The sequence below is a fragment of the Protomyctophum parallelum genome, assembly GCF_964188405.1.
Source record: "Protomyctophum parallelum genome assembly, chromosome: 20".
In the NCBI taxonomy this organism is placed as follows: Eukaryota; Metazoa; Chordata; class Actinopteri; order Myctophiformes; family Myctophidae; genus Protomyctophum; species Protomyctophum parallelum.
In genome coordinates, this window is record NC_139718.1 from 2,708,150 (window position 1) to 2,734,520 (window position 26,371).

At 43.7% G+C, this 26,371-nt stretch overlaps 1 protein-coding gene across 1 annotated transcript in view; it reads right to left on the reverse strand.

The window, feature by feature from the left end:
* The window catches only part of fbxo33 (F-box protein 33), a gene marked incomplete at its 3' end in the record, with an annotated part of 35,471 nt that extends 10,092 nt beyond the window's left edge, over positions 1-25,379 (reverse strand). The window contains exons 1-2 of the mRNA XM_083792748.1: positions 24,429-25,379; positions 4,091-4,198 (exon numbers count right to left, since the gene is read on the reverse strand). Of these exons, the coding sequence (XP_083648874.1) occupies positions 4,091-4,198; positions 24,429-25,072 (752 nt within the window). The 5' untranslated portion in view covers positions 25,073-25,379. The remainder of the gene's footprint in view (positions 1-4,090; positions 4,199-24,428) is intronic.
* Positions 25,380-26,371: the final 992 nt, after the last annotated feature.

Consider the following 26,371-nt stretch of genomic DNA (forward strand, 5'->3'; position numbering starts at 1 on the left):
ACGAGAGCCTTGATTAGCGTTAAGACAACTTTATAGGTTTATCATTAAATAAAGCGCTAAATCACACGTTAATGGAGTCGTTGGCGGTGCAGGATCTCATTAAAAAGGCATTAAAGAAGTCCTTAGTCAAGAATGAGTCATTTTCTGCATTTTAGGGTTTTTTTCCCCCATTTCCGAAAGCAGAAAATCATAGCAAAATAATGATGTGTTGGTTCATTAGATTGAGTGAATAGTTTATTGAACAGCTTAAGGGAACTGAAGTCAAGTTAAATAATGATGTGTTGGTTCATTAGATTGAGTGAATAGTTTATTGAACAGCTTAAGGGAACTGAAGTCAAGTTAAATAATGATGTATTGGTTCTAAGGCTGTACCCAAGCCCTGTTTTTAGGACTCGAACATTTGCAGGAATTTCCGAGCGAACATCCGAACCATTTGGTTAATTGGTTCTAACTCTCCGAGTGCTTTTAACGAGGCTGCAATTCATAAATTAGATTGAGTGAATAGTTTATTGAACAGCTTAAGGGAACTGAAGTCAAGTAAAAAGTAAATAAACGTAAGCACTAACTCTTATAACTCTCAGATATGTGTAAGCTTTTATTTCATATTTACATATTAATTTAAGCTATACAGATATATGCTGCTGACATAGAAGACATTTTTAGAATCTGATCTCAGGTCAGAATGGGTTAACTCATTCTGGGTAAAAACAGTCTCTTCCTTGCCTGCTGTCTTACTGTCTCTCTCTCTCTCTCCTCCGGAAGACGGAGTTTGAACTAATGAAAGAGCTTTTGTTCTGTGAAAGAACTCCTGTTGTCGTTCTCAGTTCATGACCGTCTGTCTCCACATAATGTTTAGCACATTCAAAGACGCTGCCATCAGTGCCTGTGTGTGCGCGCACGTTCTCACACACACACACACACACACACACACACACACACACACACACACACACACACACACACACACACACACACACACACACACACACACACACACACACACACACACACACACACACACACACACACCCCCACACCCCCCTGTGGGTTCCCCACAAGTGAAGGTGGGTTTTTTTGTGAACCAGTGTTCTAGACTAGGTGGATGTGGTTCTTAGGGCCGATTCATACTCCTATTTTAGAGCCCAATAAAAGTCTGTTCGGCTCTGTAGAGCCTACAATGTGACGTCATGTGGCTCTGTAGAGCCTACAATGTGACGTCATTTGGCTCTGTAGAGCCTACAATGTGACGTCATGTGGCTCTGTAGAGCCTACAATGTGACGTCATTTGGCTCTGTAGAGCCTACAATGTGACGTCATTAAGCTCTGTAGAGCCTATAATGTGACGTCATTTGGCTCTGTAGAGCCTACAATGTGACGTCATTAAGCTCTGTAGAGCCTACAATGTGACGTCATTTGGCTCTGTAGAGCCTACAATGTGACGTCATTTGGCTCTGTAGAGCCTACAATGTGACGTCATGTGGCTCTGTAGAGCCTACAATGTGCCGTCATTTGGCTCTGTAGAGCCTACAATGTGACGTCATTTGGCTCTGTAGAGCCTACAATGTGACGTCATTTGGCTCTGTAGAGCCTACAATGTGACGTCATTAAGCTCTGTAGAGCCTACAATGTGACGTCATTTGGCTCTGTAGAGCCTACAATGTGACGTCATTTGGCTCTGTAGAGCCTACAATGTGACGTCATGTGGCTCTGTAGAGCCTACAATGTGCCGTCATTTGGCTCTGTAGAGCCTACAATGTGACGTCATTTGGCTCTGTAGAGCCTACAATGTGACGTCATTTGGCTCTGTAGAGCCTACAATGTGACGTCATGTGGCTCTGTAGAGCCTACAATGTGACGTCATTTGGCTCTGTAGAGCCTACAATGTGACGTCATTTGGCGCTGTAGAGCCTACAATGTGACGTCATGTGGCCCTGTAGAGCCTACAATGTGACGTCATTTGGCTCTGTAGAGCCTACAATGTGACGTCATTTGGCTCTGTAGAGCCTACAATGTGACGTCATTAGGCTCTGTAGAGCCTACAATGTGACGTCATGTGGCTCTGTAGAGCCTACAATGTGCCGTCATTTGGCTCTGTAGAGCCTACAATGTGACGTCATTTGGCTCTGTAGAGCCTACAATGTGACGTCATTTGGCTCTGTAGAGCCTACAATGTGACGTCATTAAGCTCTGTAGAGCCTACAATGTGACGTCATTTGGCTCTGTAGAGCCTACAATGTGACGTCATTTGGCTCTGTAGAGCCTACAATGTGACGTCATGTGGCTCTGTAGAGCCTACAATGTGCCGTCATTTGGCTCTGTAGAGCCTACAATGTGACGTCATTTGGCTCTGTAGAGCCTACAATGTGACGTCATTAAGCTCTGTAGAGCCTACAATGTGACGTCATTTGGCTCTGTAGAGCCTACAATGTGACGTCATTTGGCTCTGTAGAGCCTACAATGTGACGTCATTTGGCTCTGTAGAGCCTACAATGTGACGTCATTTGGCGCTGTAGAGCCTACAATGTGACATCATGTGGCTCTGTAGAGCCTACAATGTGACGTCATTTGGCGCTGTAGAGCCTACAATGTGACGTCATTTGGCTCTGTAGAGCCTACAATGTGACGTCATTAGGCTCTGTAGAGCCTACAATGTGACGTCATTTGGCTCTGTAGAGCCTACAATGTGACGTCATTTGGCTCTGTAGAGCCTACAATGTGACGTCATCTGGCGCTGTAGAGCCTACAATGTGACATCATGTGGCTCTGTAGAGCCTACAATGTGACGTCATTTGGCGCTGTAGAGCCTACAATGTGACGTCATTTGGCTCTGTAGAGCCTACAATGTGACGTCATTAGGCTCTGTAGAGCCTACAATGTGACGTCATCTGGCTCTGTAGAGCCTACAATGTGACGTCATTTGGCTCTGTAGAGCCTACAATGTGACGTCATTTGGCTCTGTAGAGCCTACAATGTGACGTCATTTGGCTCTGTAGAGCCTACAATGTGACGTCATTTGGCTCTGTAGAGCCTACAATGTGACGTCATTTGGCTCTGTAGAGCCTACAATGTGACGTCATTTGGCTCTGTAGAGCCTACAATGTGACATCATTTGGCTCTGTAGAGCCTACAATGTGACGTCATTTGGCTCTGTAGAGCCTACAATGTGACGTCATTTGGCTCTGTAGAGCCTACAATGTGACGTCATTTGGCTCTGTAGAGCCTACAATGTGACGTCATTTGGCTCTGTAGAGCCTACAATGTGACGTCATTTGGCTCTGTAGAGCCTACAATGTGACGTCATTTGGCTCTGTAGAGCCTACAATGTGACGTCATCTGGCTCTGTAGAGCCTACAATGTGACGTCATTTGGCTCTGTAGAGCCTACAATGTGACGTCATTTGGCTCTGTAAAGCCTACAATGTGACGTCATTTGGCTCTGTAGAGCCTACAATGTGACGTCATTTGGCTCTGTAGAGCCTACAATGTGACGTCATTTGGCTCTGTAGAGCCTACAATGTGACGTCATCTGGCTCTGTAGAGCCTACAATGTGACGTCATTTGGCTCTGTAGAGCCTACAATGTGACGTCATTTGGCTCTGTAGAGCCTACAATGTGACGTCATCTGGCTCTGTAGAGCCTACAATGTGACGTCATTCGGCTCTGTAGAGCCTACAATGTGACGTCATCTGGCTCTGTAGAGCCTACAATGTGACGTCATTTGGCTCTGTAGAGCCTACAATGTGACGTCATTTGGCTCTGTAGAGCCTACAATGTGACGTCATTTGGCTCTGTAGAGCCTACAATGTGACGTCATTTGGCTCTGTAGAGCCTACAATGTGACGTCATTTGAGGTTCGGGGGGGGGGGGGGGGGGGGGGGGGTACCGTCCTAAAGTCGGCTCTTCGGTACCTTCTGACGAGCCGAACTCATTTGGGCTCTACAGCGCCGAAACAGCGGTAAAATAGGAGTATGAATCGGCCCTTACTCTTTGATCTTCTTGTCTAGGTGGATGTGGTTAGGGGTGTGGCTAGGGGTGTGGCTAGGGTTAGGGGTGTGGTTAGGGTGTGGTTAGGGGTGTGGTCAGGGTCTTACTCTTTGATCTTCTTGTCTCCGTGGTGGATCTGGTCCAGACCGGAGCCGTCCACTCCCTCCTCCTGGAGGACACACGTGTCTCCATAGAGACTCAACCTCTGCAGGTTTCTGTAGGGGAGAGACAGGAGACACGTTTATTTATTTATTTTCTTTATATTTTTTATCCCACGATTTTGTAACCCATTTTTCACCCCTGTGTCAATCATCTAATGTGATCCTGGGCTCTACACACCCTCCACCAACCTAGTCCCCATATATGGGGGACAAGGGGAGACCAACCTAGTCCCCATATATGGGGGACAAGGGGAGACCAACCTAGTCCGCATATATGGGGGACAAGGGGAGACCAACCTAGTCCGCATATATGGGGGACAAGGGGAGACCAACCTAGTCCCCATATATGGGGGACAAGGGGAGAGCAACGGACTTGAACTCATGCTTCCTTTCATGCCTGAGTGTCCAAGTTGCTCCTTTACACCTTACAGGGGGGAGTTTCCCTGGTTGGACGTAGCGCGTGGAAGGAACACGTTTAACCTTTGTTAAATTGTACACACACACACACACACACACACACACACACACACACACACTCCTCTCTCTCTCTGTCGCTCTAATTAATGAGTACCACAGACGAAAAACAGTCCAAATTTCATTCTTACCATCTATTATCTATACATTATGGATCAATAGGACTGGACTGTTTTTCGTCTGTGGCATTCATTAATCATTAGCATCATGTCGCGCAGCTGCGCCTAGTTTCTGCCTATGCCATAGAAAGCATAGGTGGGTTCCAGTCTAGGAGAGGTTTAGAGACACGTTTATATATAGGAGAATGTTACACAGGGACATGTTTCTATAGGAGAACATGTTTCTATAGAACAACGTTCAGTCAAAATAACACTGACAGCTTTGAGGTGGTGAAAGCATGCCATCCTTGCATGCCATCGGTTGCTAAACTATTTTTGGACAATCACTGGGCTTTAGCTAAGGCTCAATTATTAGTGTGACTATCATTTGTCTATCAGGTGCTTAAGAAAGCCAAGTCCATTTGTACGGACAACTCCCATCCCCTCAGCTCTGAGTTCAAGCTGCTTCCCTCTGGCCTTCTCCTAAAAGTTCCAGGGGCCAAAAGCAACAGGTATAAGTTCTCCTTCGTGCCTGTAGCTATCAAGGCTCTAAATGCCGATAGGAGGAGGAGGTAACTTGTCACCTGACTCACTTGTATGAATTATTTATACAACTGTTCTGGAAAAGTTATGAATTATAATGTTACACTGTAACTGCTTTAATGTTCTATGTGTACTACGTGCCTTTTTGCTGTGTTCTTGTGTTTCATGTTACCTGCCTGTGTTATGCCTTGCTGTAAACCAAATCGCCCCTCGGGGACAAACAAATAAATTAACCTGAACCTGAAGCTAAATGTGTAATCCTGACAGCCCTATGATTCCATGACTTATGTGTACAGCCTGTTTATTGGACTATCAGATAACTCTCTCACGGTATTAACACATCAGTATGTAGTGTATGTATGTATTGTAAATGGTGCATTTATATAGCACCTTCAGAGATTAAAATAGGCTGCATGTTGCATCCCAAAGTGCAAACGCAATAAAACGACCCTAGCTGCATCCACAGGATGCACTACTCCTGGAACTCCCTCAAGGACCCCTGGGGGTCCCCGGATCCCACTTTGGTGGATGGATGGGAGGTGCATGGGAGGTGGATTTTTTAATAACTCGAAAATATATCTCTGCGATAATGTGATATGAGCATGTCAAAAAAAGTAAGTTTCTAGTGCATTCCTGTCAGAAGTTATGTCTATCTCCTGTTTCTGCTGTCCCTCTCCAAAGTCCCCTGTGCACATTAGCCCGACCAAATGCCCGGGAGGCCTGACTGCCAGTCAGGCTGACTGGCACACAGAGTTCACAGAATGCACACCCGCACACTTACGCACACCGTCAGTGAGTGAGGTGTGGATATGCATTATGATGAAGCACCCTGGCTGGCTGGCTGTCTGTCTGACACGCATGTCGTAACACTTCCATGACTAAATGTAAGGCCTACATTTGCAAAACAGTGTCTTCGTTCGTAGTGCAAATAACCAACCATCGACCCTGGTTGCACGCTGAGGCGGAGGGGAGGAAAAGCAGGCCATTACATGTCTCCACTAAGGTTGGGCGATATGCCAATTTTTTTCAACCGCCCATCGTCTGACCAAGAATCGGCGATTGACGATGTATTCGTGTCATAAAAGTAAAGTGAGAACAGCTCAGATCTACAAGCTCTTAAGCTGCCTGTTTTTGCAGCTCCGTTCGCTAGGCGTTGAGAGCTTGTAGATCAGTCTGTTTCTGCTGCGCAGCCAGGGTAACTTGCTCCCTTGCCTCCACGCACCGGTCTGTCGGAGGCTCGAAGCGGAGCCCACAAGCTCCTGCGGCCGGGCTGATCCACAGGCTCTCAAGGCATCGCGTCCTGCCTGTTTTTGCAGTGCCGTTCGCTACGCGTTGAGAGCTTGTAGATCTGTCCATTTTTGCAGCGCTGGTGTCGGGGTTCGTTCACGTTGATGATCCCCGAGCCTATACAGTGGAGAAGTCTTGAGCACAGGCTCAGAGGGGCGCTAACTCTACGCTAAGCGCTAAGCTAACGTTGCCCGAGCCTATACAGTATAGGCTCGGGGATCGTTAGCTTAGCTTAGCGTGTAGCTACTGTTTCAACACACTGAACTAACTTCATCTATACTAACACTACCAGCCTGTTTTTTATTTTTTTCCCCCGACTTCACGGGTGGCGCATTGGGATTGTGATGAGACACGAGACAGCAGTGTGCATTCTGTTGTGACTGTATATTATTAAACTGCATGGGTCTGGACTCCGGAGCTTAAACAACATGTAGGCTACAGCCTCCCTCGGCTCTTACGGCTGCCGTTAGTGCCGTTCCCCGATGCTGCTGACTGCTGAGTGCGGGGAGTCGGACTGTGGGAGCATACCATTATAACGGGAGGAGGGGATTTCCACCCGGCCGCTTGCTGGCCCAAATTGATTCACATGCTGCTCACACTTTACAGGTTAATTGGGCTAAATCGTCCCGAAAAATCGCCTAATAAAAATATTCGGCGATTGGATTCGTATATTCGCGATTGACGATGTATTCGTATCGTCACCCAACCCTAGTCTCCACCAGACATGTCTCCACCAGACATGTCTCCACCAGACATGTCTCCACCAGACATGTCTCCACCAGACGTGTCTCCACCAGACGTGTCTCCACCAGACGTGTCTCCAACAGACATGTCTCCACCAGACGTGTCTCCAACAGACATGTCTCCACCAGACGTGTCTCCACCAGACGTGTCTCCACCAGACATGTCTCCACCAGACATGTCTCCACCAGACATGTCTCCACCAGACATGTCTCCACCAGACATGTCTCCAACAGACATGACTCCACCAGACATGTCTCCACCAGACATGTCTCCACCAGACATGTCTCCACCAGACATGACTCCACCAGACATGTCTCCACCAGACATGTCTCCACCAGACATGTCTCCAACAGACATGTCTCCACCAGACATGTCTCCACCAGACATGTCTCCACCAGACGGGCCACCTATAGCCAAAAACGAAACCTATGGTCTGTTGACCCCCCGGCCTAGGGGTCAACTGGGGACAGGGAGGAACTCCTTATATGTGACCAGATTTGACTGAGAGCCTGCCATCACGGAAATTCCAGCTTTTCACCAGAGGAGAAAAACTTTTTTTAAATGAGTTAATAGCACAGGCACTCTTCACATGCTAGAGCATGTCTGAATTGAAATAAGTGTCAGAGCTGAAACATATGTACATGTACATATGAAATAAATGCTTAAACATGTAGCTATAGGTGTAATGTTAGAGACCACAGAAGACATGTAAATATAAAATAAATGATTAAACATGTAGCTAGGTGTAATGTTAGAGACCACAGAAGACATGTAAATATGAAATAAATGATTAAACATGTAGTTAGGTGTAATGTTAGAGTCCACAGAAGACATGTAAATATAAAATGAATGATTAAACATGTAGCTAGGGGGTTCCGGTGACGTCATGACCGAGGTAGACGTGTGAAAGACTAGCTCCGCTGAACCTATTTACAAAATAGCCTTAAAACTAATCAAAACCTAACAAATGAATACGAAAATATACTGAAATGGTCGTCAAAGAATGGTGAAAGGCAAGACTACGAAAAGTTCGGGCAAAGGAAACACAGAGGAGTCTGAATTAAGACCAAATACAAGGCAGCTGAAGCTAACGCAGCTAAAGCTAACCGGTGAATCATTGCAAGCCATGGCTGTTGGAGGGAACGTGGAGTCGGAGATGCTAACAGAGCTGCGGAAGCTCCGAGCTGAAAACAGTGACTTTTATAGGGACACAAAGACCTCATTGGGCAGACTGGAAGCATCCATGACTGAAATAAAACAACGGATGGACATGTTGGACCAGAGAGTCGCTACGGCAGAGCAAAGAGTAAGTGACGCAGAAGACAGGAGCATGCTACATGACAGAGCATTAGCTTACTTGCTAAAAAAGGAGTCCAGCCTAGCTGCTAAGTGTGACCAAATGGAAAATATGTCACGTCGAAACAACATCCGTGTGTATGGCATAAAAGAAAACGCAGAAAAGAATGATATGCCTGGCTTTATACAAAGATTCCTGTGTGAAAATTTGCAATTAGAAGAAGAACTGTCCGTAAGGGTGGTGAGAGTGCACAGAGCCACAGTGCCCAAACCGAAGGAGCCGACAGCAACACCGAGATCCATAATCATTCGCTTCCTTGACTATGGGGTAAAACAGACAGTCTTGGCGCAAGCGTGGTCACAGGGAAACATCCAGTATGAGGGAAGGAGAGTGGCATTTGACCACGACTATTCACAGAATCTACAAAGAAAGAGAAAGGCAGTGTGGGAAGTGATTAAAAAGCTGAAAGATAAGAAAATCAAAGCCCGCACCATCTACCCGGCCCAAATAAAGATCTTCTTGGACACCGGGGAGAAGGTCTTCCCATCTTTACTGGATGCTAGAGAGACACTGAAGCAGTTTGAAATCATCGTGGATGCAGAGGAACAAGACATGTTCGACAGGGAGCTGGCGCAGGACGGGTGGAAGACACAAGGAGGGAAAAGAAGGAGCCGTCAACTGAACCTGGAGGACATCAGAGCCATAAAAAAATGCAGTCCATTGAATCCCGATGACAACAGACTCACCATTCAAGATGACGACCAAGAAGAATAGCAACGGACATTAAAGTATCCCAGCCAAGGACGTCTAGGACAGAGAGGTATCCAGATATTCTGAATCACATCTATGAACGTCCTGGAGGTCAGTATCATCTGAAGGGATGTTGCGACGAATTGAAACATTTGTTAGTATAATAAGAATTTAAGGTAAAAAAAGAAAACTAAGGCAATGGTTATTATTTGAATATAGGGGAATGCTTTGGGAGAGGGTGGGAATGTGGGAGGGGGGGGACAGATAAAATGTGTAAAAATGAAGGTCAGTCCACAAGGATTTGTTAAGTTGTTTTTTTTGTTTTATTTTTGACTGATGTGGAGTTTGTGAATAATATATGAAGGGGGCGGCAGGCTAAATACAGAGGTATCATTTTGGTTTGGTTATTAATGACAATTATGCAAATATATGTTGGGTAACAAGTGTATTTTGGGGACAGCGAGACATGGGAATACCCTCGATATGGTTTTATTTCAGTATCATCAAGGGGGGTGCTTGCCGAGGGAGGGGGGGGGGGGGGGGCTAAGTATCCCTAGTATTCCTCTTTTCTTAATTTCAGATAGGTTTTAGTGGGGGTAGAGGTGGGGGACCAATGCATGCTCTAAGAGATATGCGAATCGAGCAATGGGACGAGGGCGACATCAGGAGGTGGCCCGTTGCAGCTGCACTCTGTGCAAAACAAGAGTGTTTTTCTCTACCCAGGGTGTTCCAAGGGGTGTTGTGTGTTTTGGTTTTTGGGTTGGAGCATTCTACGGGGAATTTTGATTGTTGTTTTTATTTTTCAGTGTTTATACAGCTTGAATTCATTGTGTGTGTTTATGGTGCAGAGTTGGGCTTGTGTGGTGAGGAGGGGAGGCATGTAAAAATGAAAAGCAAAGAATATGGCAGGTTTAAATTTTATTAGCTATAATATAAAGGGTCTCAACAACCCTATAAAAAGGAAAAAGATACTTAGTCAATTGAAGAAAATGCAGTGCTCAGTGGCTTTGATACAGGAAACTCATTTGTCTGAGATTGAACACTCAAAACTTAAAAGAGAGTGGGTAGATCAAGTGTACGGAGCGTCGTATGCGGGTGGTAAGAAGAGAGGGGTGGCTATTTTATTCAGTAAATCGGTATATTATAGCAATGAGCAAACCTTCCAGGATAAAGAGGGCAGGTATATAATGGTGGTTGGGACACTAGGAGGCATAAAGGTCACCATTTTGAATGTGTATGCCCCGAACGAAGATTGCCCTCTGTTTAGTAAAAAGATTGCTGCATTAATTGCAGATAAAGGAGAGGGGTTTATAATCATGGGAGGAGATCAGAATTGTACTTTGAGTAATAAGTGGGATAAACTACCGTCATCAACAAAAACTCTATCCAAAAAGGCCATGGGTTTAACAAACGTGATGAGGGAGTTAGGCTTGGTAGATGCATGGAGACATCTCCACCCAAATGAAAGGGATTTTTCATTTATGTCCCAAGTATATGGCAGTTATTCTAGGTTGGATTACTTTTGTGTGTCAAAGAAGGATCTTTCTCTCATTTCTCTCATTCTCTCGTATCAGAGAATGCACTATTGGACAGATCACTATTTCAGACCATGCCCCAGTTTCTATGAAAGTTGGCTTTGAGTCAGTTAACCACTTAAAGTACTGGCGGCTTAATACCTCATTATTATCAGATGCTAGTATTAAGGAGGAAATAACGGGTGCCATTCTGGAGTACTTTGCTATAAATGATGATGGGATTGTTTCACCCTCAGTAGTCTGGGATGCAGGTAAAGCCACAATCAGAGGGAAGATTATTTCTATAGGAGCGAGAATAAAAAAGCAAAGGCTTGCAAAACAACAAGAATTGGAAAACAAAATAAAAGGACTAGAAAAAGAACACAAACAGTTTGGGAATGGGAAAACACTGGAAGAATTAAAAGAAACCAGAGAACAATTAGATGAGCTATTAACACACAAGGCCGAGGGGGCACTTAGGTATACTAATAGAAAATATTATGAGATGGGGAATAGGGCGAGCAGGTTGTTGGCCTGTCAACTCCGGAAGGCCCAATCTGGTCGCGCTGTGGCTAAGATCAGACACCCCGAAACCAACCTGGTTGAAACGCAGCCTAAGCAGATCTCGGATGCCTTTGCAAAATTTTACGAACAATTATACAAGGGGCAAGAACAAGAATTTAAAAGAGAAAAGATCATTGAATTCTTGAGACCCCTTGAATTAAATAAATTGGCAGAGGGGGAAGCATCCAAACTAATAAAACGCATCACTGAGGAGGAAATAAGGGAAACAATTTCCAACTTAAAAAATAATAAATCTCCAGGAGCAGACGGTTTTTCAGGGGAATATTACAAGGTTTTTGCAAACGAACTTTCTCCCAGGCTATGCAAATTATATAATTCTGTATTATCAACAGGGGATCCCCCAAAATCATGGTCAGAGGCCATCATAACGGTATTACATAAGGAAGGAAAAGACCCCATACAGTGTTCTAGTTATCGCCCAATCAGTCTTCTGTGCGTGGACTACAAGATACTAACCTCTATATTAGCAAATAGAATTCAAAAGTACATTAAACGATTAATATCCCCCCAGCAAACGGGCTTCATATGGAAAAGACAGGGGACAAATAATATCAGGAGAGCATTAAACATACAGTCACTAGCTGCAAGGGATAAAGACCCATCGATGCTTCTTAGCCTTGACGGTGTCAAAGCATTCGATAGATTAGATTGGCTCTTCTTAGAAGAGACTTTAAAGGAAATGGGTTTCAGAGAAGAATTTGTTTCTTGGATTAATTTGCTATATAATAATTCCAAATCAAGAATCAGAGTTAATGGTCACTGTTCAGATTTTTTCAGGGTTGAGAGGGGCGTAAAACAGGGGGACTCATTATCCCCGATTCTCTACGCAATCAGCATAGAATGTTTAGCTGAAGCTATACGCCGAAATACTCAGATCCAAGGCATTCCAGATGATGGAGGGTTTGTCCACAAGGTGGCGCTATTCGCCGATGATGTTTTGCTCTTTATAAAAAATCCAATTCTCTCTATTCCCCCACTCATGAAATGCCTGCAAAGTTATGGTTCCGTCTCAGGTTATAAAATTAACGAAAGCAAATCAGAGGCAATGATGATTTCTGGGTCCTGGCCTACACAACTAAACAATGATGTAACATTTCGTTGGTCTAAACAAGGGTTTAGATACTTGGGAATTGTAATTACACCAAATCCTACACAATTATTTGAGGCAAACTATACAAAATTAATTAGAGCCATTAAAAATGACCTGGGGAGATGGGATGTTCTTCCTCTCTCCTTATTGGGTAGAGTTGAAACGGTGAAAATGAACGTATTGCCTAGACTTCTGTTCTTGTTTCAGTCCTTGCCTGTCAGAGTTCCCATCTCCACCTTCAAGGCGCTGGACCGAATGATTTCTAAATTTATTTGGCAAAATAAAAAGCCCAGAATAAGGCTCAAAACACTTCTTTTGCCAAAAAATAGGGGAGGCCTAGGCCTTCCCAATCTAAAGCACTACTATTGGGCGGCTCAGTTGACTGCAATTGTAGCATGGATAAGTAATGATGAAGAGACAGTTTGGAACCAAATAGAACAGAGCACAATTAAAGGGGTGTCTCTGTCAATATTACCCTTCCTCGATAAAAAAACAATGGATAAAAACAAAATTAAAATAGGAAATGAATGGATAAAGCATACGTTAAAGGCGTGGGAAGCAGTTAAGAAAACATTGTGGGGACCAGGGTCAGTTTCAAGGGCAATGCCAATAGTGGGTAATATTGATTTCTTGCCATCCATAAGCGACACTGGATTCAGTCGCTGGGCTGATAAGGGGCTTAAAACCATAAACCAGTTATTTGACGGAACGATCTTTAAATCTTTTGCTCAACTCCAGACGCAATTTAAACTCCCTTCAAGTGATTTGTTCAGGTACTTCCAGATAAGACATTATATCACAGACCATAGAGAGAGAGAGCTGGTTAGTAAGACTCCAAATGATATTGAGATGTACTTCATTGGTATTGCAGAAAAAAATTTCCCGACTAAAAAACATGTTTCCAATTTATATAAAGCACTGGATGACGTTTCTCAAAACACATGGTATATTAAGGATAAATGGGAATTGGAACTAAATATAATTATTGAAGACAAAACCTGGGAGGATATGTGTGAAGGTTGCCACAAGGGAATAAATAGCCAGATGTGGAAGGAATTCGATTGGAAACTCATAACTAGGTTTTTCAATACTCCTCTGGTCATCTCCTCATATGTGAAAACACCATCCATAGAATTGTGTTGGAGAAATTGTGGGGAAATCGGGGACCATACACACATTTTTTGGGACTGTCCAATAATTTCAGGGTTTTGGAAAAAGGTTAATAAGGAAATCGAAAAATGTTTAGGGTTGAATATTCCTTTTGGTCCTGAGTTATGTTTGCTTGGTATTATACCAGAGGAGGCGCGTGCATGGAGTTACATATTAAGGATACTTTTACTGATTGCTAAGAAGATGATAACAGTAAATTGGAAGGAAATAAAGCCACCTACAATAACCCAATGGAAGCAGAGACTGAAGCAGGTTTATATAATGGAAGAAATGACCGCAAGGTTACAATTAAAAATGGACAGTTTCATACGTAAATGGACTTCTGTGATATTGTATTTGGGTGTTTCAATATATGTGTAGAGGTTGTTGGATCTGTAAAAATGTCATGAAGTGGTTGTGTCAAAAAACAAAAATGCTTTTTTATAATTGATTCTGAAGTGTACTGTGAGCCATGTCCCCAGTTCCTCTCCTGCCTAACTCAACTTGGAAATGCTGTACTATAGTAGTTATGTCAAGCTGTTTTTCTTTTCTGTTTTTTATGTATGTTTTTTGTTTCTTTCTTCAGTTTTTTGTTTTCATTGATTCGTATGTTTTAATCGTGTTTGATCATTCTTATTATTTGGTGTAAAAAAAAAAGAAAAGAAAACTTTTGAATAAAAACAAAGTTCAAAAAAAATAAACATGTAGCTAGGTGTAATGTTAGAGACCACAGAATACATGTAAATATTAAATAAATGCTTAAACATGTAGCTAGGTGTAATGTTAGAGACCACAGAAGACATGTAAATATAAAATAAATTATTAAACATGTAGCTAGGTGTAATGTTAGAGACCACAGAAGACATGTAAATATAAAAGAAATGATTAAACATGTAGCTAGGTGTAATGTTAGAGACCACAGAAGACATGTAAATATGAAATAAATGATTAAACATGTAGCTATAGGTGTAATGTTAGAGTCCACAGAAGACATGTAAATATAAAATGAATGATTAAACATGTAGCTAGGTGTAATGTTAGAGACCACAGAATACATGTAAATATTAAATAAATGCTTAAACATGTAGCTAGGTGTAATGTTAGAGACCACAGAAGACATGTAAATATAAAATAAATTATTAAACATGTAGCTAGGTGTAATGTTAGAGACCACAGAAGACATGTAAATATAAAATAAATGATTAAACATGTAGCTAGGTGTAATGTTAGAGACCACAGAAGACATGTAAATATGAAATAAATGATTAAACATGTAGTTAGGTGTAATGTTAGAGTCCACAGAAGACATGTAAATATAAAATGAATGATTAAACATGCAGCTAGGTGTAATGTTAGAGTCCACAGAAGACATGTAAATATGAAATAAATGCTTAAAGATGTAGCTATAGGTGTAATGTTAGAGACCACAGAAGACATGTAAATATGAAATAAATGCTTAAACATGTAGCTAGGTGTAATGTTAGAGACCACAGAAGTGAACCTTTCAAGCCTGTTTTCTCAACTCGATGTTTCTCTGCAAGACATTACTCTATAAGCCATATCTCCAAAACTGGTGGGTCAAACTGAACAACCAATATGTACATTTGAAGCTATAATTCACTGCTTTCATATGACATGAAAACGAAAGTAAAAAAGAAAATCCAATGGCAGCCCCTCAGTCAAATTTGGTCACATATGGTCAGCACACTCTATAGTAGGGATGATTATCACAACAAAACAAAAACAAATGTTTGAATTAAGTGAAATCACTGAATATACCTTTAATCAGACCAGTGTGTGTCCAGTGGAAATGGAAACCTCGTATATGAATCTGATCTCAGGTCAGAATGGGTTAAACATTATTATTAGAGAATGGAGAATAATTGTCATTTTGATCGACGTTTGCCTGTTTATCTCTCCTAATGGTACCACATCAATACAAAGTCTCATCCAACGACAACAACAATATTCTCTGCTGTCGAAATCAACCAGGAGAGTCCATGGTATGAAACTAACTCCTGGCTTCATCTCCGGGCTGAAAACTAAGCGTTATTATTTGTCATATCGGGTCATATCGGTATCGGTGAATATGTGAGTCTAACCACCGATCCGCCACAGGGGTAAGGAGTTGACACTATGCCAGTCTAACCAGTGATCCCACACAGGGGTAAGGGGTCGACACTATGCCAGTCTAACCAGTGATCCCACACAGGGGTAAGGGGGTTGACACTATGCCAGTCTAACCACCGATCCCACACAGGGGTAAAGGATGACACTATGCCAGTCTAACCAGTGATCCCACACAGGGGTAAGGGGTTGACACTATGCCAGTCTAACCAGCGATCCCACACAGGGGTAAGGGGTTGACACTATGCCAGTCTAACCAGCGATCCCACACAGGGGTAAGGGGTTGACACTATGCCAGTCTAACCAGTGATCCCACACAGGGGTAAGGGGTTGACACTATGCCAGTCTAACCAGCGATCCCACACAGGGGTAAGGGGTCGACACTATGCCAGTCTAACCAGTGATCCCACACAGGGGTAAGGGGTTGACACTATGCCAGTCTAACCAGCGATCCCACACAGGGGTAAGGGGTTGACACTATGCCAGTCTAACCAGCGATCCCACACAGGGGTAAGGGGTTGACACTATGCCAGTCTAACCAGTGATCCCACACAGGGGTAAGGGGTTGACACTATGCCAGTCTAACCAGCGATCCCACACAGGGGTAAGGGGTCGACACTATGCCAGTCTAACCAGTGATCCCACACAGGGGTAAGGGGTTGACACTATGCCAGTCTAACCAGCGATCCCACACAGGGGTAAGGGGTTGACACTATGCCAGTCTAACCAGTGATCCCACACAGGGTTAAGGGGTCGACACTATGCCAGTCTAACGAGCGATCCCACACAGGGGTAAGGGGTCGACACTATGCCAGCCTAACCAGTGATCCCACACAGGGGTAAGGGGTCGACACTATGCCAGTCTAACCAGCGATCCCACACAGGGGTAAGGGGTTGACACTATGCCAGTCTAACGAGCGATCCCACACAGGGGTAAGGGGTCGACACTATGCCAGCCTAACCAGTGATCCCACACAGGGGTAAGGGGTCGACACTATGCCAGTCTAACCAGCGATCCCACACAGGGGTAAGGGGTCGACACTATGCCAGTCTAACCAGCGATCCGCCACAGGGGTAAGGGGTTGACACTATGCCAGTCTAACCAGCGATCCCACACAGGGGTAAGGGGTCGACACTATGCCAGTCTAACCAGCGATCCGCCACAGGGGTAAGGGGTTGACACTATGCCAGTCTAACCAGCGATCCCACACAGGGGTAAGGGGTCGACACTATGGCAGGTAAATAAAATGTCGGGGCATGTGGAGTTTGCTTTGGAGTTGCCCAAACTGCAAGTGCACATTTGAGTGAGGAGTTGGTTATAAACACAACACAAGATATATAGCTAGATAGCTATAAACACAACATGATATATATAACTAGATAGCTATAAACACAACCCAAGATATATAGCTAGGTAGCTATAAACACAACCCAAGATATATAGCTAGGTAGCTATAAACACAACACGAGATATATAGATAGATAGCTATAAACACAACACAAGATATATAGCTAGGTAGCTATAAACACAACACGAGATATATAGATAGATAGCTATAAACGCAACACAAGATATATAGATAGATAGCTATAAACACAACACGAGATATATAGATAGATAGCTATAAACACAACACGAGATATATAGATAGATAGCTATAAACACAACACGAGATATATAGATAGATAGCTATAAACACAACACCAGATATATAGATAGATAGCTATAAACACAACATGAGATATATAACTAGATAGCTACAAGCACAATACGAGATCACTGGTATCGGAAATCTGTATCGAGACCAAAAAAGTGTGGGGACATCCCTATTATAAATAGAACTGGATCTCAAACTACTTCATGTCAAGGACGCCAACAAATATGTAGGGGGGGGGGGGGTTAAAAATGTTCGCTGTGAAATAATGTAACATTCAAAGATCTGCACACATGTTCACAATTTTGAGCTTGTACATCTATGAGCTTGTATATCTGCTATTTTCTTCCACAGCTAAAGTTTAAAGTCATGGGTCCTGATTCTTCAAAAACGAAATGCGCCAGAGTGTAACGGTGGCGGAAACAGATATCGTATTTATCCGTCCGATCAAGCTACGTTGAGATGACGTGTTATTCAGAGAGTGGTGTGTACCACAGGTGCGCAGGTGTATCGCAGGTGTATGTCATACTGAATGCAGCGGGTGCAAAGTGATCGGAAAAGCACCCGACAACCTCATCTGCATTGATCCACGCCCAATTTCATACCATAAAAGGCTTCAAGCATGACTCAGCAGACAGCAGTTTGTCTGAGATCACAGCCGCAGTCACTGCTATCGAAGCTTGCAACGGTGCGTGCTCCGCTGAAGCAATATAATTATTAATTATACTTTATTTAATTAAGTTCGGGACCAAGGCGGGTGCTCTCTCACACCTGCAGAGGTAAAACATATCCGATATTTAAAATATCGGATATGTCAATGCAAAAGTCGTCTTTTCAGAGAGAGCGAGAGAGAGAGAGAGACGAGAGAGGGAGGGGGGCTGCATGGGCCCTCGACACTGTTGCGCGATAAAGAACAGTAGCCCATAGCCCCATACATTCATAAGTAAATATATTATAGGCCTACCTCGTAGGCCTGGGATCCTCTTGTCTGAATAAATTATAATCCAGTGAGTTTATCCAGTGAGTTAAACTATTCTGTGTGTGGCATCCATGTGATCAATATCAATATACATTATTATAAATTCTGTCTGTCTGTCCGTCATGTTCACGAGTGGAGGTGAGATGGTTTAAAACTGATATGACTGGCCGACTTTCAAACACGCTGCATTCATTAGGCTATAAATGTGGTCTTCTATTTTTTATATAGGGCTAATTAGCCCTATTCATTTTCCAATGTGAATCGGATCGAATCAGTCCGCGAGAGCCGATCTACAAGCTCACAACGCGTTGCACTGCGAGTAGCCTAGAGAAGGCTGTCCAGTGAGCAGCGCAATCGCGCATGGCATGCTATAGAAATATCCTAATAAATAAAATAAAAAGTGTCGGGGCTTGCAGGGGCAGTTTCCTTATGGGACTCTATAGGCTAACTTGCCTCTATACAAGTGCACTCGGCTTTTATAATATATATATATATATATATATATCGTTTTTTTATGTGCTGATCGACCAATATGTTGGGGGCACATGCCTACATATTTTATCTGAGATTTGGGGACTATTTATTGATTCAGCATGAAGACTAAAGCCTTCTGAATAAATATATATGCAAGTGTATGCTTCCGCAAATTTCTCCGCCACCTAAAGAGGTGGCGGAGGATTTAGCGGAGTTTCCGACGAACCAAAGTCAGCGTCAAGTTCACGGCCATTTCCATGAATTCCAAATTAATGTGGGAAATCCACGTAAATGCCTTTCCGCCAGCGTCACGGCAATATATCAGCGGAAACACGTTGAAGAATCAGGCCCATGGTGTTTAAACGCTAAGGTGATGCAGATGATGAGTTAACGAGTTACCAAACCCTGACTGACCTGTGTGTGTGTGTGTGTGTGTGTGTGCATTTCAGCGCTCTCAGCAGTAAGAGAGAGACAGTACAGTAGCAGCCACGTGCTTCTGGAAGGCTTCCAGTTCCAACAATGCACGCACACACACACACACACACACACACACACACACACACCTAGAAAGAACCCAGAAGAGAAGGGATGGTGTGTGTGTGTGTGTGTGTGTGTGTGTGTGTGTGTGTGTGTGTGTGTGTGTGTGTGTGTGTGTGTGTGTGTGCGTGCGTGCGTGCGTGCGTGCGTGTGTGCTATGTAGAGATGCTATTTAATGAAGACAGGACGGATGTTTAAAGTTGTTAAGAGTCGCCCAGATGACAGTAAAGTGACAATTAGCCCTTCGCTAAACCTCCACTCCAAAAGCGATTGTCCAACCAATGCCAATCCATATGGTTTAGCAACCGTTGCTAAGGATGGCAAGCTTTCCACACCTCGTAGCTGTCAATATCTTTTGCATGGCTGTGTTGTTGAATACATAAAGTTACATGAGAAAGCGGCCGATGTTTTAGACTATAGTACACTATGAGAATATAATATATATACACGATACATTCAGACACAACAGAGGAAAAACATACATACATAATAATCAAAAGCTTCGATCGCTGATATCAGCAATTCAAAGCCCAACTAATCAGCATTCACTCCCTTTCTCTCTCCAGGGTTAGAGCTAGGGGCGGCATTGTTGTTGGGGTGTGTGTGTGTGTGTGTGTGTGTGTGTGTGTGTGTGTGTGTGTGTGTGTGTGTGTGTGTGCGCTATGAAAACCAATGCAACGTTACATACCCTAGCTACACTGACTGGGCTGGGGGGGGGGGGGGGGGGGGGGGGGGTTTGTATACAAAAGAAAAACGCAGGCAAGCTATTTGCACACACACACACACACACACACACACACACACCACAAAACAGCCGTGTCACGGGAGGCTTCCAATCCAAAACGGGCCCAGAATATATGATGAATTGAATATGAAGGACCTCAATGGAAACAAGCCGTAGCGCTTTCTTGGGTTTAAAATCCTCTTAGCAGCAGACCTCGTGTTGAACTGTACTTTACTGTGCTTTTAAATCAATCAAATCAAATTAATCAATTAATCAATCAATCAATCAATCAATCATGGAGAAGCTCTTTGAATGCTAGTATTTACAATTGAATACTTTGTACAGAGCAGTGATGGAAGAACAAGTACTCCGGTACAATCTGTATTCAAACTTTACTTGAGTTAAAAAATGTACAAAAGTACTATAAAGTACTATAGTGATGCTCCGATCAGGTTTTATTGGGACCGATCCGATTGTTTTTCTCAGCATCAGCCGATACCGATCTCGTGCTTAACCCATTCTGACCTGAGATCAGATTCATAACGAGGTTTCCGCCGGACACACACTGGTCTGATGAACCCATTCTGACCTGAGATCAGATTCTAAAAATGTCAGTCGCTCTTCGATTTTTCAAAAATAGCAGACCTACAAGCTCATATCGCGCCACTCGGTGGCGCGATATGAGCTTGTAGATCTGCTATTTTTCAATAGCTAAAGCATAACATGATGCCAACACCAAAATGGGTGCCCGTTCAGAATGGGTTAAGGGGCAAATTTGATTTTTTCCAAAATTATTATATGTCAAAACTGTTCCTGTGTGTGTGGGGGGAGGATGGGGAGAACATTGTTTAGGCCTGACACAAAGATGAAAAATGATATTATACTATATATCTGATTGACATTTAAACCACTTAAATGGTGTAAAAGATCGGGTTCTCCGGATAGGGTAAATTGACAATCACCGATCGGAGTGAATATCGGCCGATACGTCCGATCGATGGCCAATCTGATCATCGGAGCACCTCCAGAAAGTAGTCGTTGTGCAGATTGTGCCCTTTCACATGGCATCAAATATTTTGACAATAGCAGATCTTGTGTGGAATTATATATGTTTTGGTCTTTTGGATGAACAAAAGTTATGCTATTTTCATGTTCGGACACAGCCAGGGACACAGGGAGAGATCACGGCAATTATGTTTTAAAGGACAACTTTAGTTTTTTTCAACCAAGGTTCATGTTTTAGGTTGTCATTAGAGAAACTAAAAGATGAGTGTTAATTTTATTTCATTTGCAGCTTTCTTTCGTTTTTGGGATTTTAGCAGTTTCTGACAGGGGGGTGGGGGCATTCGAGCATGGGGCTAAATATGTATTTTTTTACAAAATATTATGGCGATTAATTTTTTTATTATTTACTATAGTCCTAATAATAAACCCCAAGAAATTACATCTGGCCACAAAATATCACAGGATCTATTGAATGTGACAAACTGACATATTGAGCCTATACACACAGTATAAGCCTTCCCCCAGTAGGCTACCTTCACATTCAGTAGATCCTGTGATCTGCTGTCGCCAGATGTAATTTCCTGGGGTGTATTAGGACTATAGTCAATAATACAAAAATAAATCACCATAAAATGTGGTAAAAGAAAATTAGCCCCATGCTCGAATGCCCCCGCCCCCCCTGTCAAAAAGAGCTAAAATCCCTAAAACAAAAGAAAGCAGCAAATGAAAGAAAATTAACACTCATCTTTTACTTTCTCTAATGACATCCTAAAACATGAACCTTGGTTGAAAAAACGAAAGTTGTCCTTTAAACAAGATTTTTTTTTTTACAAAAATAATTATTATCGTGAGAACGATGGCTTCCATTTTTGCATTGCAACTTTTCAGGACTAGAAAGCCTGCAGTTTCTATTAGCTTGGATTCCCCATCGATGATGTCATTATTGGACGTGTTTCTGAACTGCCCACATCCCTCCTATGAGACACAGACATGTTTCTGAACTGCCCACATCCCTCCTATGAGACACAGACTGGTTTCTGAACCGCCCACAGCCCTCCTATGAGACACAGACAGGTTTCTGAACTGCCCACAGCCCTCCTATGAGACACAGACATGTTTCTGAACTGCCCACAGCCCTCCTATGAGACACAGAATGGTTTCTGAACTGCCCACAGCCCTCCTATGAGAAACAGAATGGTTTCTGAACCGCCCACAGCCCTCCTATGAGACACAGACTGGTTTCGGAACGGCCCACAGCCCTCCTATGAGACGGACTGGTTTCTGAAACTGCCCACAGCGCTCCTATGAGACAGACTGGTTTCTGAACTGCCCACAGCCCTCCTATGAGACACAGACTGGTTTCTGAACTACCCACAGCCCTCCTATGAGACACAGACTGGTTTCTGAACTGCCCACAGCCCTCCTATGAGACACAGACTGGTTTCTGAACTGCCCACAGCGCTCCCATGAGACACAGACTGAGTAGGAAATAATTGTGGTGTTTTATCATGAACATTAGTGAAGACCAATTATATGAAGAGATGTTGAAAAGTGGTGAAGTGGTCCTTTAAGTTAATTCTACACAATTAGAGAATGTAGAAGGAATTGTTATTTTGAATCAATGTATCTCTCCTAATGTACCAACATCAATACAGCCCATGGAATTGTGGACAAAATCTTATCCAACGACAACAAAATCATCTTTAGTTTTGGGTCTGAGAGGCTAAATGTCATCAAATGGTGGTCCGTGGCTCAAATGGGTCTGAGAGGCTAAATGTCATCAAATGGTGGTCCGTGGCTCAAATGGGTCTGAGAGGCTAAATGTCGTCAAATGGTGGTTCCGTGGCTCAAATGGGTCTGAGAGGCTAAATGTCATCAGATGGTGGTTCCGTGGCTCAAATGGGTCTGAGAGGCTAAATGTCATCAAATGGTGGTCCGTGGCTCAAATGGGTCTTAGAGGCTAAATGTCATCAAATGGTGGTCCGTGGCTCAAATGGGTCTGAGAGGCTAAATGTCATCAGATGGTGGTCCGTGGCTCAAATGGGTCTGAGAGGCTAAATGTCATCAAATGGTGGCCCGTGGCTCAAATGGGTCTGAGAGGCTAAATGTCATCAAACGGTGGTCCGTGGCTCAAATGGGTCTTAGAGGCTAAATGTCATCAAATGGTGGTTCGTGGCTCAAATGGGTCTGAGAGGCTAAATGTCATCAAATGGTGGCCCTTGATAGATTGAGATATTAACAGTTTGCAGAATTACAGTAAATTTTCAAGCACGACTCAATACAAAAACTGTTAACTGTGAGTGGACGACACCATAAAGCATTGCATGTGGTTAAGTGATGCAGAGCGACTGAGATGGATTTTCGAACAAAAGATATTTGCATTAGCAGAATATATAGCAGAAAGCTTGGGACATACGGACAAAGAAAACTTATATGTGACGTATTTTATTTCATTTTTATGATAATGCTTATTTCTGTTTTTGTTTTGATCAAATACTTGGTGTAACTTCTGTGTGGGAAGTGAACTTGTGATATTGTTTATTTATGTTGTTGGTGTCTTATAATCCAGACACGAAAATAAAAATGCATTCATTCATTCATTCATACACTTGTTTACAAGAGGGTCCACCATGTTCAATTCATCAAAACATCTCCGTGGCTCAAATACTGAATAAATAATGGAAACAGGTTGAAAACCACTGCTGTACTGTTACTGTACTGTAACTGCACATACATAACATAACGGTCCCTGCAGACAGACACGACCTCGTTACGTAACTGTTAATGACACGGTTTGTTTACAGCCAGCTAGCTTTAGCCATGCTATGCTAAGGTATGCTAGCATTAGCATAGCAGCTACGCACCAACTATAGTCATTCAGTGTAAACATTTATGGATAATTCATTATTATATCGTTAAAATTGTATTATTATTATTATTAGCATTATGATTATGGAAATTACATTGTGTTTGTGGGGGGGGGGGGGCGGGGGGTGGACTACAAGCTCGCGACGCAACGCGTTGTGAGCTTGTAGATCTATTCTAGAGGCTATTTAATTGTCCAAATAATGTAGAAAATATTGGGAAAATGCAACAAGGAGTAGCATTGAAACTTTTATGAATCAGTGTATTTTTTATTTTATTTTTTTAAACACACTTTCTTTCTGTGCTCTTTTTAGGGGCAACACTAAATTATAAGAGGTGAAATGGAAATAATAAAAAATCAAATCAAATCAAATCAAAGTGATGAACCTGTTGTTGCGGATGCTGCTCAGCACGCACAGCAGCTGCTCCAGGTATCCGTCCATGGCGTCCTTCCACCGGGGCGGCGGCCAAGGGCTGTCCGGGGCTCCGCCGGGGGTCGGAGTAGCACTGTCGCCGCCGCCGCCGCCGCCGCCGGGGGAGGAGGTGGCGGTCCCCGACCCGGCTCCACCACCACCGGGCCCCCGGGATGAGGAGGAGGAGGACAGCGGGCCGAGGCAGCCCTCCACCGGGGCTCCTCCGGGTGGTAACCGGGTGTCCGGCCTGGAGGAGTCCTCCGCCGGGGGTAGCCGGGGGGGGTCCGCCGCCGCCGGGGAGGCTGGTCCTCCAGCAGGTAACCGGGGGTCCGCCGGGGCCAGCTCCAGCTCCAGCATCCGCACGAACGAGCCGAACTTCCGCATGAGGAACTCCAGCCTCGCGTTGTTGTTGTCCCCCGCCGCCGCCTCGGAGCCTCCGCCTCGCACCCGGAGCCGCAGCTCGGTCCACAGCGCCGGGTAGAAGAGGCACTCCCTCCAGCGGGAGCACACGGCCGAGGCCCGGAGCTTGTCCCGCTCCGGGAGGAAGGAGAAGATGTGCACGATCAGCTCGCTGGGCAGAGCCATGGCTCCCACACCGCCGCCTCCGCACAGAGCCATGGAGTCACCCCCCCGGAACACACGACTCTCACTGGGGGTCACTCTGGCCGAAACACACGCCTCTCTTCTGGGGTCACTCTGGCCGAAACACACGCCTCTCTTCTGGGGTCACTCTGCCCGAAACAAACGCCTCTCTCTGGGGCTACTCTGCCCGAAACAAACGCCTCTCTCTGGGGCTACTCTGCCCGAAACACACGCCTCTCTTCTGGGTCTGTTGTTGTTGTTGTTACAGAACCAGAAGAACCACCACCAGCCCAGCTGAATTGGGTGGAATCGCGCCTGAATGGTCTGGGTTTTTTTGTATCCTTAATAATTGTTTAGATCTTCTTCTTGTGGTTGTGTGTGTGTGTGTGTGTGTGTGTGTGTGTGTGTGTGTGTGTGTGTGTGTGTGTGTGTGTGTGTGTTGTTGTTCTCTTGCTCTCCAACGCAACAACAACGACATGGAAATGAAAACACACACACCGCCTTCTGCTCTGGATCAGAGCCGAGTCTGATCTGATCTGAGAGCAGCCTGACTCCACTGTTAATGTTGCCAGATTGTGTGAGAGAAATACGACAACCAGTTCCATGAAAACAAGCCCAAAAGAAGCCTGGCTGCTGGGGGGGGGGTATTTGAAAATAGCCGATCTACAAGCTCACAACGCTTGGATTGATTCATTGATTGATTGAAGTATTTATTAATTAACAGTTTGCAGAATGGGTACATTTCGATTTCAAGCACAATTAACTCAATATAAAAACTAACCTCACGTCAGCCCACCTCGGAGGAAGATACAAAAACTGTTAACTGTGGACGACGCCATAAAATAATTAAACTAGAATTACACTTGTAGATCGGCTATTTTCAACTGTAACTCTGAGAGTTTACAAATGGACCCATTTGGTTACATTCGTAAACTCTCAGAGTTAAATTAACATTGTTTTAAAATATAAATCGGGGTCCCAGAGATAGAACTGCCATTAAATGGTAGTCCATAATAATAATAATAATAATAATAAAACTTTATTTGTATAGCACCTTTCATGACATGAAATGCAGCTCAAAGTGCTTTACAGAACAATGGAGAATAAAAAAAGAAAAGCAAGGCAACGACATTAAAAAACAAGCAGTAATGCAATACAGTGAGGACATGATTAACATGATTAACAAAAAATAAAAGATCAATTAAAAGCAATGTTGTAGAAGTGGGTCTTGAGCTGTGCTTTAAAAATGTCATAGACTATAATATGCATGTTAAACTGGGGGGTCCTTGAAATGAAACGGGTTGAGAATCACTGCTAGAGCCGTAAAAAATCTTC